The sequence below is a fragment of the Entelurus aequoreus genome, linkage group LG08 (assembly GCF_033978785.1).
Source record: "Entelurus aequoreus isolate RoL-2023_Sb linkage group LG08, RoL_Eaeq_v1.1, whole genome shotgun sequence".
Taxonomy (NCBI): domain Eukaryota; kingdom Metazoa; phylum Chordata; class Actinopteri; order Syngnathiformes; family Syngnathidae; genus Entelurus; species Entelurus aequoreus.
In genome coordinates, this window is record NC_084738.1 from 43,429,424 (window position 1) to 43,444,439 (window position 15,016).

A 15,016-nucleotide genomic window follows, 5' to 3' on the forward strand; every position below is an offset into this window, starting at 1 on the left:
CCCATTTCGATGAGGAATTATTCATAATCCGCCCGGAGGGAAAAAAGTAAATAAAAATCCATAGAGTGGCCATAAACAAGCGACTTTTTGTGTCTTTCTCGCCATCTCCGGGTGTACATTGAATGTCAAAGCTTACCAACTTCTAAGTTTATGGCTACAAACTTCTACTGTCCAGGTGAGAGACATGATTTATAATTTAGAATTGCCTTTCACCAACACAGAAGTGATGCAGCAGCTCACCGGCTCAGTATATCAATACTGTAGCTGCATAAGCGAGTAACCTCTCTGTGACCACGGCGCCACTAAAAATACTTCCTTTAAAAAAAAAAAGTTCCTTAACATTAACGCTTAGAACAACAATATCACTAATATGTAGTTAATATTCAGGTCACGTGATGTAAATGGAGTATTATTGCCGTTTTTTTTTATGTGTTTTCGAGGGCTTTATGGCCGCAATAGAGAACTCCCATTAGTCTACTGACAGATATAAGTTAGAACTATATGTTTCTTATTATTGGAAATGGCAACAGCGGAGGATTTTAGCATCCATGTACGAGCCAGTATGCCCCACAAGAGGATAGAGGAGAAAAAAGGAACTTATTGACTACATCTTTGGATTACAACTGGATAAAATGGCAGACTAGTACAAAGCTCTTCAGGTAAACCTATATACCATATGGATATACCCGCTGACATTGCTAAGGCAAAATATGTCACTAAAATCTCTAATTCCAACCATGTCATTTAGAGCAAGTTTGGAAGAAAGAAAGATTGCTTTATAAATATCTCCGCCATGCCCCCATGGTTGGATTTCAAAATTTCTAGACTTACGGGCATCCCAAATAAAAAAAAACAGGTACCAACAGATAAGAAAAGTCGTTGTAAAGTGAAGTATATTTATATAGCGCTTTTATCTAGTGACTCAAAGCACTTTACATAGTGCAACACTGAAAACCATTATCTACGTACATCTTTAAGCTCGATTTAGACCAGTGTCTGGCACTGGGAGCAGGTGGGTAAAGTGTCTTACCCAAGGACACAACGGCAGTGACTAGGATGGCGGAAGCGGGGATCGAACCTGGAACCCTCAAGTTGCTGGCACGGCTGCACTACCAACTGCGCCACATTGACAAATATACTGTACATACAGTACAAACGTCCATACATACTGTACATATGCACATAGGGTACATACGCACATGCAACTATACATACAAACGTACATACATACAGACGTATAATCATACATACATACACAAAAATATCCGTACATACATACGTACGTACATACATACATACATATCAACTGTACACACATAGATACATAATGTACATACACATGCACACAGGGTTTCCCCTAAAGTAACTGAATGTGGTGCACTGCCACGGCATTTTCATTGCCGCCACACCTTGAAAATAAGGTTTATTTTATGTGGAAACAAATTAAAATTATATCATGTATTGTTGCCTCCAGAAAAAGTCAAAGAAAGTCTGAGGCTATTTTTAATTTTTATTGCCAATCTTATGATAACAAACAGCACCGTTGCAACTGATTTTACCTCTCGTACAAACACTTTTGCCTCCTTGCTTCCCCAGACACACAACAACACTTCCTCATTCTCCGCCAATCCCCTTTCAGGCACGGACGGTGTGTTCGTGATCGTGGGAAACATTAACATAGAATAAAAACCACATAAATAAAACATTGCCACCAGCAGGTCATTACAGTATGAATTGATATATCTAGCCTATTACTTGCGCACTATTGACTAGTGATGTACCGAAAACTCGACAACAGATAAAAAACTTTGATCATCGAAAACAGTGCTGCCGAAACTGGATGTAAGCAAGACGCACGCCATTGTCTGGAGACCTGTCAGCATGTCTGCAATTTGGAAGTAATGTTAATATATCAGAGATATACCCGTGGAGAGCGATCTACGAAATGAGGAGATATTGAGAGGACAGAAGCGGCTTTTAAGTAAAGAAAGTTCAAGTGAAGAAACAGCGCAAAGCAAGTGTGACGTCACGCTCGCTGCTACTCGCCTCTTTTGTCAGGGATATTGAGGGACGGAAGTAGAGTCTCTAAACACGGATATATTCCATAATAACACCAGAAAAAGATGCTAGATTTGATGCTAGTCGTTTTTAATTAAAAAGTCATTAAAGTCTCTCGACACTTGAAAAATACTGAAAGTACAATAAGCAACACCCATCCAACCATTCATTTTTAACAACTGAAAATATGGCAAAATTATATATATATATATATATATATATATATATATATATATATATATATATATATATATATATATATATATATATATACAGTATATATACAGTATATATACAATATATATATATATATATACACAATATATATATATATATATATATATATATACCGTATATATATATACCGTATATATATATATATATATATATATATATATATATATATATATATATATATATATATATATATATATATATATATATATATATATATATATATATATATATATATATATATATATATACATACAGTGGGGCAAAAAAGTATTTAGTCAGCCCCCCCATTGATTGTCAATTGCCGATATTGTCCAACTCTTAATTACCGATTCCGATATCAACCGATACCGATATACAGGACTGTCTCAGAAAATTAGAATATTGTGATAAAGTTCTTTATTTTCGGTAATGCAACTAAAAACATGAAAATGTCACACATTCTGGATTCATTACACATAAACTGAAATATTGCAAGCCTTTTATCATTTTAATATTGCTGATTATGGCATACAGCTTAAGAAAACTCAAAAATCCTATCTCAAAAAATTAGAATATTTCCTCAGACCAAGTAAAAAAAAAAGATTTATAACAGCAAAACAAAATCAAACATTTGAAAATGTCAATTAATGCACTCAGTACTTGGTTGGGAATCCTTTTGCACGGATTACTGCATCAATGCGGCGTGGCATGGAGGCAATCAGCCTGTGGCATTGCTGAAGTCTTATGGATGCCCAGGATGCTTCAATAGCGGCCTTTAGCTCATTTGCATTATTGGGTCTGGTGTCTTTCAGCTTCTTCTTCACAATACCCCACAAATTCTCTATGGAGTTCAGGTCAGGGGAGTTGGCAGGCCAATCGAGGACAGTAATGCCATGGTCAGTACACCAGTTACTGGTGATTTTGGCACTGGCACATATGTAAATATTACATGTATGTAATATTTACATAATATATGTACATATATATATATATATATATATATATATATATATATATATATATATATATATATATATATATATATATATATATATATATATATATATTGCTACTACGGTAAATTTTTAGTCTATCTTATACATGCATTGTCCTTTCCATCCTTACACTTTCCAACCTTTATAACTGAGCTACTGTGTGGAACAATTGCCCTTGTGGATCATTAAAGTTTGTCTAAGTCTAAGTCTGCATCCTTGGATCTTTCTAGCTGTATTCCATTTTAAACGTCTGCTCACCTGGACGTCATATGTGCCGTTCATCATCACCGTCCTGTGCTGCTGATTGTGGAGCTCCGACCTGCTCTTGCCAGACTCTTTGGCTTGGTTCCTGGGTCCGTGTCCTGCCTGGAAGTCTGCGAGTGCAAAAACACACAAGAGGAAGGCTGGGTCAGAGTTATGAGAGCTGGGGTCAGGCTACCCACCTTAAAATAAAGGTCATGATACCGCCTCTGACAAGCCCTGCTGTGTTTACACCCATCCACCAGGCTTCACTACACAACTTAAATCAAAGCCCGGCGACCTGCCGATGGGAAGTACATAATTGATCACTTTTTTTTATTTAGCAAATAGGCTAACCTCGCTGTTGCTGTTAAAATGTGAGTATAATGTTAGCACTTTAGCTCACATAGCTATGCTAATGTTGCCAGCATGTGTGTTGTCCTACCCCATTCCTTCATGTTATGTTGTTGTATGTGATGTATGGCATCTATAATGTTGGATAAGTACACAGTTATAGTGTATACTGTATGTAAAAAGTTGATTACATCCATAATACACACATACACAAGCTAGCATTAGCTTTAGCATCAATGTTCAAATTTGGACAAGACACTATTGTGGGACCCCTGACAACAAGTTTAACATTTTTGGAAAATACTATACTATGGGAATATAATGACCATTTTACACAAGGATGGTGCAAAACAAGTCAAGCTAAGAGTTACCTAGAGGTGTGTGTGGGGGCGCCATGTTGTGGAGAGCCAGGATGTGTGTGTCGAGGGCAGCGTCCTGCCGTGTGCGGTTGTGCAGGCCGAGGTGATACTTCCTAAAGTGCTTCACCAGGTCGGCGGGGTCGTTGCCATAGTAACCATAACCGCACACGTTGCACTTGAAGTCCTGGAGTTTGGGGGAGGGGCTGGAGGAGAGCGGAGGCGTGTCTATGGTCGCCTCCTCGCCGGCCAGGTCCTGCCTCGCGTGGAGGAGGCGTGCCGCAGTGGGGCGAGTGGAGGTGAGGTCTCCATCGTCGTCCTCGTCGCCCGCCTTGTTGACGTCCTCAGGGTCTGACTGGCTCTCAGGTCTGGGTCCTGCTTGCGGAGTCCTGCCCCCTTCACCCCCGCTACCTCCGCCTCCCCCCCTCCTCCCGCCTCGCTCCTCGGTGCCGACGGACGAGGGCGAGAGAGATGAGGAAATGCACTCACTTTCTCCTTCCTCCTCGTCCTGCTCCTCATCTCCTCGGACGCGCTCCTCGGGTTCGGAGGGGCGACTTATCCGGTCGGCCTCCGTTGCCACTCGCCCTTCCTCCTCGCCGTCGTCCTCTTCTTCCTCGCCTGCCGACCTCCTCCCCTCTTCCTCCTCTTCTTCCTCACCTCCCACGCTCCGGATAGGGGGATTCTTCTTCCTCACCATTTCTGAAAAAGGAATATAGTCATCGTTATTGAAAACACTTTTAAATTCAATCACAGAGAATCCATCATGAGGAGGATAGATGATGGAGGCCCATATTTTTACTTTTTGTAATAATTTTCAATCATTTTCTTCCTTTTAAAAGTGTTCTTCGCTTATCTTTCATTTTATTTCAGTCTGCACGCCCCCGTTCTCCCAGTTTTAATGTTACCCTTCTATCATCTCCATTCCTCTGCCAGCTCATTTACAAAAAATTAAAAGTATTGTCATTGTGGCACCATTTTCAGTAACTTTTATGTATCTTCTAAGATAATTTTTTTTCTTTTTAAAGTGAGGATCCAATGATCCAATTTTTTTTTTTTCTGCTGCCCTAATGCAACCCTTTGATCTGTGGGCTCTGTACCGAGGATGTCGTTGTGGCTTGTGCAGTCCTTTGAGACACTTGTGATATAGGGCTATATAAATAAACATTGATTGATTGATTGATTGATTGATCGCTCTGGAAAAAAAACGTATAATATCTATAACTTAACAACCACAAAAATACACTAAATACAAAAAATAGATATATTGACAAATAAATAAAATTATTTACTGGCCCTTGCATGTTTATAGATAAATAATAATAAAAAAAATAAAAAAAATGTTGCTTAAGTAATCGAGTCATCTTTTGATTTATTTGTTCGATTAATCGAGCAATCAGAGAAAATACACTTTATAGCCTCAATGCATTTTCTCGGGAAAATACTTTGCTTGCTATAACCTTCATCAACAACAGTGAAATTGTATTTTTAAACACGCGTGCATTAATACAAATAAAAAAACAACAACATTTAAATCTCTGCTGGTCGTCGCCACAGAGATCACAGCACTAAAACACCACCGCTCTCATGTGCGCTCTATTGCAGGGGCCGTGCGGAACATATATTCACCTATTTTTGGTCTACTTTTTACCTATTGTTTTCTCCCTCTTTTTGTGCCCTTGTAAGCGTTTTAAATATCCTTTTCCATCCTTTGCAACTGAGCTACTGTGTATGACAATTTCCCTTGTGGATCATTAAAGTTTGTGTAAGTTTAAGTCTAAGTCTTAAAGTTCCGGGCACTCCAAGCGGCCCGGGTTTTGTCATTTTTTATTTGTTACACTCATTAAAAGATTAATCGAAGCAACAAAATATTAACCAAAACTTTTTTCTAATCAAATAATCAATTCAATCGATTAATCGTTGCAGCCCTAGTACAATATTTTATAAATCACGAATTGGATCAATTTAATTGAGCTACAAAAAGCCAGACATTAACAGAACATAAACATAACATACAGTCATGGTCAAAAGTTGACATACACTTGTAAAGAACATAATGTCATGGCTGTCTTGAGTTTCCAATAATTTCTACAACTCTTGTTTTTTTGTGATAGAGTGATTGGAGCACATACTTGTTTGTCACAAAAAAACATTCATGAAGTTTGGTTCTTTTATGAATTTATTATGGGTCTACTGAAAATGTGACCAAATCTGCTGGGTCAAAAGTATACATACAGCAATGTTAATATTTGGTTACATGTCCCTTGGCAAGTTTCACTGCAATAAGGCGCTTTTGGTAGACATCCACAAGCTTCTGGCAAGCTGCTGGTTGAATTTTTGACCACTCCTCTTGACAAAATTGGTGCAGTTCAGCTAAATGTGTTGGTTTTCATACATGGACTTGTTTCTTCAGCATTGTCCACATGTTCTCAATGGGGTTTAAGTCAGGACTTTGGGAAGGCCATTCTAAAACCTTAATTCTAGCCTGATTTAGCCATTCCTTTACCACTTTTGAAGTGTGTTTGGGGTCATTGTCTTGTTGGAACACCCAACTGTGCACAAGAAATAAGAGTTGTAGAAATTATTGGAAACTCAAGACAGCCATGACATTATGTCCTTCACAAGTGTATGTAAAATTTTGACTACGACTGTAAATGCTTACTAATGCATGATGAGCAATTTAAGTTTATTAGGCTTGTGTAATGTTTATAATGCTTATAACAAGTTGGAAAAAAGACATCATATATTTTCAGTGTGAATCTTTTTTTTTTCAGATTAATCATACTTTTACATTTGGATTAATCACAGGTTGGTTAGGCTCCAGTTACCCCCGGAACCCCCGAGAGGGACAAGCGGTAGAACACGGATGGACGATTGTGACTGCAAAACTTGTAATAATTGCAAGATTGCTATTGCGTCAAGAGGAGGACACACAAGCAATACGCTGAAACATTTGAACATGCAGCATCCAATACCTATAAATGAATGTTGTGTTTTTGAACCGCGTTTATCTCATCCCAGCAGCAGTTATGCTGGCACGTTATCTGCCGTAAGTTCAACATCATTCTCATCATTGCCTATCATGTTAGGGCTATTATTAGTTAAATTGAAATGAATGCCTTCTTATTTAGATGAGCAAGACGAAAGACGGACTGACCGGCTGTGATGCGAGCAGCAAGTACTAGCTCCAGTTCACCTCTGCCACAAGCTTCTATTTCACCGCGGCAGAGAAGAGTACACGCAGGACAGACAAGCAGTGACTAAGTCTGGGGTCAAAAGCTTGAACTCATTAGCCACAGTGCTACAGTAAAATGGGCAATTGTAGTTGAAGAAAAGTTGCGAGTTTTCCTGCAACCACATTTTTACTCTGTAATTTCCATTATACAGGTAGAGCCTATAAAATTGCATTATATTGTAAAAGTCCATTCATGTCAGCAATTCAACTTCAAATGTGATGTAAACTCATGCAAAATGAGATATATCAAGCCTTTATTATCATTTGGATGATCATAGCTGGCAGTTTTAAAGACCCCACATTTTCAGAAATGTTTAATTCAAGGTGTTCATAAGCTGTAAGCCATAATAATCAAAATTATATCAAAAGAGGGCTTAAAATATGTTGAGTGGCATGTTATGTACATGATAGTTTCAGCTTGTAAATCGAAACAAACTATTCTAATATTTTGAGTTTCAACAGTATACTCTCTAGAAAGATGACAAAAGATTCTTAAGTTTAAAAAATGTGTATATTGCTGTGTAATTTCCACATGTTTTATTTTGTTAAATTCTTCAGAAGAATACTTATTTCTTCTATTTATTTACAGAAGTTATTTTGACCTATGGGGCAGCACGGTAGAACAGGGGTTAGTGCGTCTGCCTCACAATACGAAGGTCCTGGGTTCGATCCTGCGCTCGGGATCTTTCTGTGTGGAGTTTGCATGTTCTCCCCGTGACTGCGTGGGTTCCCTCCGGGGACTCCGGCTTCCTCCCACTTCCAAAGACATGCACCTGGGGATAGGTTGATTGGCAACACTAAATTGGCCCTAGTGTGTGAATGTGAGTGTGAATGTTGTCTGTCTAGCTGTGTTGGCCCTGCGATGAGGTGGCGACTTGTCCAGGGTGTACCCCGCATTCCGCCCGATTGTAGCTGAGATAGGCTGCAGCACCCCCCGTGACCCCAAAAGGGATAAGCGGTAGAAATTGGATGGATGGATTTTGACCTATGCTATGTTCCTCTTAAGACTTCACTGTTAGATTTGTAAGGTCATGCTACTTTTAAGCTAAACTAAATTGTTGCTAATCCACTTTTTTGTTCTCCTTTTTCCTAATAAGTATCAATAAAAGAACTGAGAAGGAACCGAAACGTTAAGCAAAATTGAAAGTGGAATCTGACCAGGACAAATATTATCAAGCTCAACCATAAATGGACTATAAAAACACTATTTTGTCATGACTTTAAAATAAGAGTCAAACCATTTTTGTTAATGCTAAAACCAACTAAATTCACACAATGAATTAACATATTTATTTAAAAACACTAAATGTGTTTACCAGGCCGATATAATCAAACATTCACAGACAAAATAAATAATAAAACCAGAAAAAATTGGAGGTGGGAATTTTTGGGGACCACATGATCCGATTCGATTATGATTCTTCGGGTGAGGATTCCATTCCAAATCGATTCTCGATTCAACACGATACCTAAATCTGTCATTTAACATATAAAATATAACCAAACATTTTCAAAACAGGTTACAGAATACACAAGCTTCTCTTGGCTGCTGACGTACGACTTATTTGCACAGTGTTAACTTTTTGAAAATGGCTTTTAAAAATGTATTTTGAAAATTAAAAAGGAAAAAAAAAAAATCACAGAATGTTATTCAGTCTAATAAAAGAAAATAGTGCAACCCAAACTCTAACAAATCACAGCTTTACAATACTTAGGATAGAAATTTACTAAGCAATTGAAAAGACATACCAATACATTAATACATTCATTTTCCACCCTCTGGAGCCTATCCCAGCTGTTCTCCCACGTAAGGCAGGGTACACCCTAGACAAGTCGCCACCTCATTACCAGGGCCACCACTGATAGACAGACAACCATTCACACTCACATTTACACACTTGGGCCAAATGTGTGTTGCCAATCAGCCTAGCTCAGGGGTCGGCTACCCAAAATGTTGAAAGAGCCATTTTGGACCAAAAATTTTTTTTAAAAATGTGTCTGGAGCCGCAATGAATTAAAAGCCTTTTATACGTGTTATAATGAGGGAACACATGATGTAAGTGTCTATATTAGCTATAATAGCCTACTATCAAAATGACTGTGTCGCGGGCTGACGCAAATCTTCGTTGACGGAAATGGTGAAATGTAATATTTACTCTACACATTTTACAACATTGGAAAACATTACTAAAACGGAGGGTTCTCAGAGGGTGCGATAACTCCTGGAAATGACTGGCTTAGAACAACCAATGGTATAGATGTGTGTGTCCAAGTTAAAGGAAATAGCAGACTGTCTTCTTCTAATGGATTTATTACAATCTTTGCCAGCTGGGTAACATATGTGGTGGTCTATAACGGCACACAAACAACCATCATAAATGCAGCCAATATTACTTACACATGTGTCACGAGACATGCAAATATAAATTAGATACACAGAGGACATAAGTAAAGGAAATTAAATGAGCTCAAATATACCTACAAACGAGGCATAATGATGCAATATTTACATACAGCTAGCCTAAATAGCATGTTAGCATCGATTAGCTTGCAGTCATGCACTGAAAAAATATGTCTGATTAGCACTCCGCACAAGTCAATAACATCAACAAAGCTCAACTTTGTGCATTCACGCACAGGATAAAACGTTTGGTGGCCAAAATGAGACGAAGAAGGAGTGGCATAAAACCCGTCTTTCTGTGGCAGCGTCGGAGAAAGTTGTGTGCAAACAAACAGTCGTCGAAGTCCGCACAACTACGTTGAGTTCAAGGACTGCCAAAATAAATAGGACAAAACGGCGCTCGCGAAATACTCTCATCAGTGAAGCATGTTTAATATAAACAGTGGGATTTCTAACAATTAGGAAAGTTTGTGTCATGTTTGTCCTCTGTCAGAAACCATATTAAAACAAAACATTTAATTTTCCCCCGACTTTTTCCATTTTCATACAATTTTGAAAAAAGCTCCAGGGAGCCACTAGGGCAGTGCTAAAGAGCCGAATGCGGCTCTAGACCTGGGTGTTGCCAACCACCGGCCTAGTCATGCAAATACAATACTTAGTAAACACTATTCTAAAAAAAGGAAAACCAAAAATGTATAAAAGCAACAATATAAATAATAATAATAATAATAATAAATGTCAATAAAAATTGGTAAGTTTTTGTAAAATTAAAAAATAGTAATCACGTCAACTTTAAAAAAAAAAATGCAATTACTTTTTTTTACTGATTCTCAAAAATTATGAACCGATTTAAAATTGGAATAAATCTGAATTACAATTTGAATGTGAATCTTTTCTTTTGTGTAACCCTGGTAAAAATGCTCAAATTAATCACACATTGGATAACAGCAGCCTGTGAGAGTCGATTGCTCATAATGAGCAACTGTTGCACTGTGAAAAAACTAAATAAAGACAAAAATGAAATCAGAAAGCGATAAGACCGTGTTCTCTGACGAATGCGCTGTGCCTATGAAACTAATAATAAAATAAAGTAATTTATTTCTGCCAGGGCCCACGCCTCGACCCACCCTGGCACTCACTCACCACGTCTGTGTGTGTGTGTGCGCGTTTGTGTGCCCGCGCATGCGTGTAATGGGGCACTGGGAGCAGAGGAAAATTTCATCTGATGCTCACCACACCCAAGTCAGAATTGTGCGCGTGCACGCACGCACACGCACGCACGCATACACGCACACACACGCACGCACTCGCACGCACACACACGCACACACACAAAGTGGAAAACGACATTGTTGTGGTAAAGCTATGACGCAAAAAAATCCAAGCCTTAAAAAAAGCAGCTCGCAAGTTACCAAATCGTGTTTCCATCTGCACCCTTAAAAAATGACGATAATAAAACTGTGAATTTAGTCACAACTATTTGGACGAGTACAATCAGTATCGCATGCATAGGGAGTATGCCAACTTATGACAACATGAAACAAGTTGTGCTTTTTGACTTGTGGTAAGGACTGCAGAAAGCTCAGGGCTGTATGCACAGGCTGGAACCATTACGATCAACTACAATTAGGTGCAAGCCACCACAACATACTGACTTGCTAAAATTACCCCCCAGCCCCGAAAAACATGCTAACCCACCGCCTGCGCCGCCCTATACGACAGGTAGGATGAATGTGGGGCTTAATCGTTTCCATCAACGACAATTAGCCGGCAGGACCATTATGTAAAATTGAAGAAAATCACTTGGAGACGACCGCTGAGGGAAGCACGGACATAAGCGCAGATTTTTCTTTTTGGGCCAGGGGGATTGAGGCTGGGGGGTGTTGAATGACAAGTCAAAAGTGGAACAAACTAGAAAAAAATGACAAATATCACGGTTTTGACTTTGCGAGCTCTGCACAAATGTACAATTCTGACATAGTTACTTATTTAAACATTATTACTTCTATATTGATAATGACTTCCTTTACAGGAAGCAGTTGTACTATATATACTGTATAGCAGAGATATTCAACTACATAATGAAGAGGGCCGCAGTTTCAAGAGCCCAAAGATGTTTTGTCAGAGTCCCTCCGCAGGTTATATTCCTTAGAGACTGTGTTTACTTAAAGTAAACACATCACTGCACTTTCCAGCGTGTGCAGCCTGACAGATATTTAACAGCATGAAGAAACAGAGACTAAAATTTGTTGATGATTGATGTTCCTTCTTCTGAATCATTCCTCAGTTGTATTTGTTTATACGTCTTCATTTATTTAGGTTTTAGATTATAAGAGTATAACATCAATTGTGTATTTTTTACATAAATAATGTCCATTGTGTATGTTACATAAATAAAATAGAAGGTTTAGTGTTAAATAGACACAGCAAACATTGCACATATTGTATGTGGTTTAACACAATTAAACCTAAGGTCAGTGTTTCCCACACATTCATTTATTTGTGGCGGCCCGCCACGAAAGAATTACGTCCGCCACAAATAGATTGTTCGGCTTTTGACTCGCTCGACCGCTCAGAAAAGCAATGGGACTCTGTCTGTGAATGTAGCTTGTAGTTACAATTCCGGTGCAATAGGTGGCGGTAGCCTACAATGCATTGTAACTCCGCCAATAGCACTTAATTCACGTTGTGGGCCAGAAGAAGAAGAAAGAAGACTACGACGACGAAGTAAAAGAAGAACGGACCGACCGGATCAAAATACGAGGGTAAGACGTCTTGGCAAACAAGTTCAAGTTCAAGTTTTCTGTTTATTTGTTACTTTTGTAAAATATTGTAGTATAGTTTCAAGTAAAAACTAACAAAAAGAGGCGAGGCGAGGCAAGCCGAGCCGAGCCAATGCACCTTATCTGGATGACAACGAGTGGTGGCAGCGCTCCTTTTCTGTCCAGCAATACACACCTGAAGCTTCTCTTTTAATACAGACTAACTAACGCGACTTTGTGAGCATGGCGAGTGAAAGAGTCGGAGCAAGAAGATGCGCCAGCAGTGTTGTGTAGGTGCTGTATGGGACCGCGTGTGTGTGATGATCGCGATCGCGATCGCGGCCGATTAGCGCGTTCAGCTTTTATTAGCTCCAGTGTCTCCCTCTTCTCTGGAGGAGGGTCTGGCGAGCGAGACTAGCTCCAGTGCGACCTGTTCAGCAGCAGCAGGAGGAGGAAGAGGAGGAGGAGGTTGACTGACTGTGGCAGGACACCTCTGCCTCTGTTTTACTTTATGTTGCTGGTAAATAATATGGTTGTAGTAGTAGGCTAAAGTTAAATTATTTAGTATGCACTAATTAAAGAGACAGAGCTTTAAGAGACATTTTAGCTTTTATATTTTATAAGATATATTTTTTGTAAGAACCACAATTAATAAATATATTTCAGTGAATAACTTATTGTTCAAATCTGTATATAAATATGTACATAAAGTGTTGTAATTATATTGTAAAATGGATGGATGGATAGATGGAAGGACGTTTAAAACAAAACTGTTATTATTAATTAGTAACTATACAATTTTTGAGCCTTTTTAGAGGAAATCATATCATTGTAGTAAATTATGCAAATTACTCGATGATGTCATGGTGACTACGCCCATAGCCACGCCCCCACCGCCACAGGTATCTTGGCAGTTTATGGGAAACACTGAAGGTGTAGCTTAATGCTCTCTGCTGGTCAAATTCAGGGCTACATTTAATAACCAATTTTGATCGCCAGAGTTATTAAACAGTCAAAAAGAACACGACAACGAATACAAAAGACATCACAAAATCAGGAATTTCAATACATTCATACTTTGTTGACCATTCGCTGTTAAAAGTCTGAAGTTCGCGATTTATTTAGATTTTTAAGGTCGATAGTGCCATCTTCTTCTCTTCACCCACTGCTGTGTCATTGTGACACACATGTTTTGCAGTTGCCCCCTGCGGGGTCACGGCAGTACTGCATACATGAGCAACCCTGTTTTGAAAGGTTTCATCAAACCAATGTGGGTGTTGTTCGGCGGGCCAAATTAAAAGCTTTGGTGGGCCAGATGTGGCCCGCGGGCCGAAAGTTGAATCGGCCTGCTGTAGAGGATGTATGCTGATCGCTTGTTACTGGAAGACACTAGTCCAGGGGCATGCTGTATTTGTCATCTGTAGCGTATTTGTAGACGTAGTGGAATTTAAACTGCCGTCTAAAGGGGCTGAGTTTGTGTTGTGTTTGCTCTTTGTTCTTTTAAGACAGAATTAAAGAAAACATTCTTCATTCTTACGCCATTGGAACTCAACGTCCAAGTTTGGCAACAATTTGGTCAGGCTGAATTTTGGTCAGCGTATAAACTAATTCACCTATTTTGTAGCCGTCACATAACTTGTTCTCTTACAGGTACATGCTAATTACATGCGGAAACGCCTAGATAATCAGACTCCATTGTACCAAGGCCGTCATAGATAAAATCAGAGGGTTTCAAGGACTTAGCCTCCCTCTTCTTTGGCTGCGTACAAACCCGTCCAACCTCTAAATTGCTTGTTTCCCACTCCTTTGTAAGCACACCTTCATCACCACTCTGTATCGGTCCATCTCTCAATTAATCTGTCACACAAAACAAACAAATCGATGGAATTGAGCCAAGTAATAGAACTCGAACACAAGCGCTTGTTATTGGAGGACTAGTTGAGGGGGGCAAGCTGTATTTTAAGGGGTTTGCAACTCTTATTTGGTATAACTTATTGATAATCTGTAAATTAACTGTCAAGTCCATGATCCCACATCAACTTCGTTGGCATTGTAAAACTCATCTGCCGCCTGAACAGATTGTGCTAAAATTGTTTAAACACACCATTGTTTATGAATTAGATTTAAAACTACAGTAAATGAAGGCAGCCGCATGGTTGGGCTACCTACCTTCCTGCCTAACGAATTAATCAGCGTCTTGTGCAGCCATTGTATAACGTGTTCTTCCAGGACAATGCAAATTACATGCAGCCACACCCAGATTTTCAGACTCCACGGTTACAATTAGGTTTCAAGGACTCGTTTTGGCATTTTTACTACACCGCTGTGGATCGACCACTAACCGTCCAAAACAGTCTGAATCACCCACCTTAGCATACCATTCAGTTGTAAACACATGGCAC

General features: G+C 39.1%; 1 protein-coding gene across 3 annotated transcripts in view; it reads right to left on the reverse strand.

Annotated features, from left to right (window-relative positions):
* The window catches only part of trps1 (trichorhinophalangeal syndrome I), a 249,010-nt gene that overhangs the window by 125,520 nt on the left and 108,474 nt on the right, over window positions 1–15,016 (reverse strand). For 2 of the 3 annotated variants that reach the window (XM_062056517.1, XM_062056515.1), the window contains exons 3-4: window positions 4,235–4,918; window positions 3,528–3,643 (exon numbers count right to left, since the gene is read on the reverse strand). In XM_062056517.1, the coding sequence (XP_061912501.1) occupies window positions 3,528–3,643; window positions 4,235–4,918 (800 nt within the window). The remainder of the gene's footprint in view (window positions 1–3,527; window positions 3,644–4,234; window positions 4,919–15,016) is intronic. The other variant, XM_062056518.1, reaches the window with a different exon arrangement.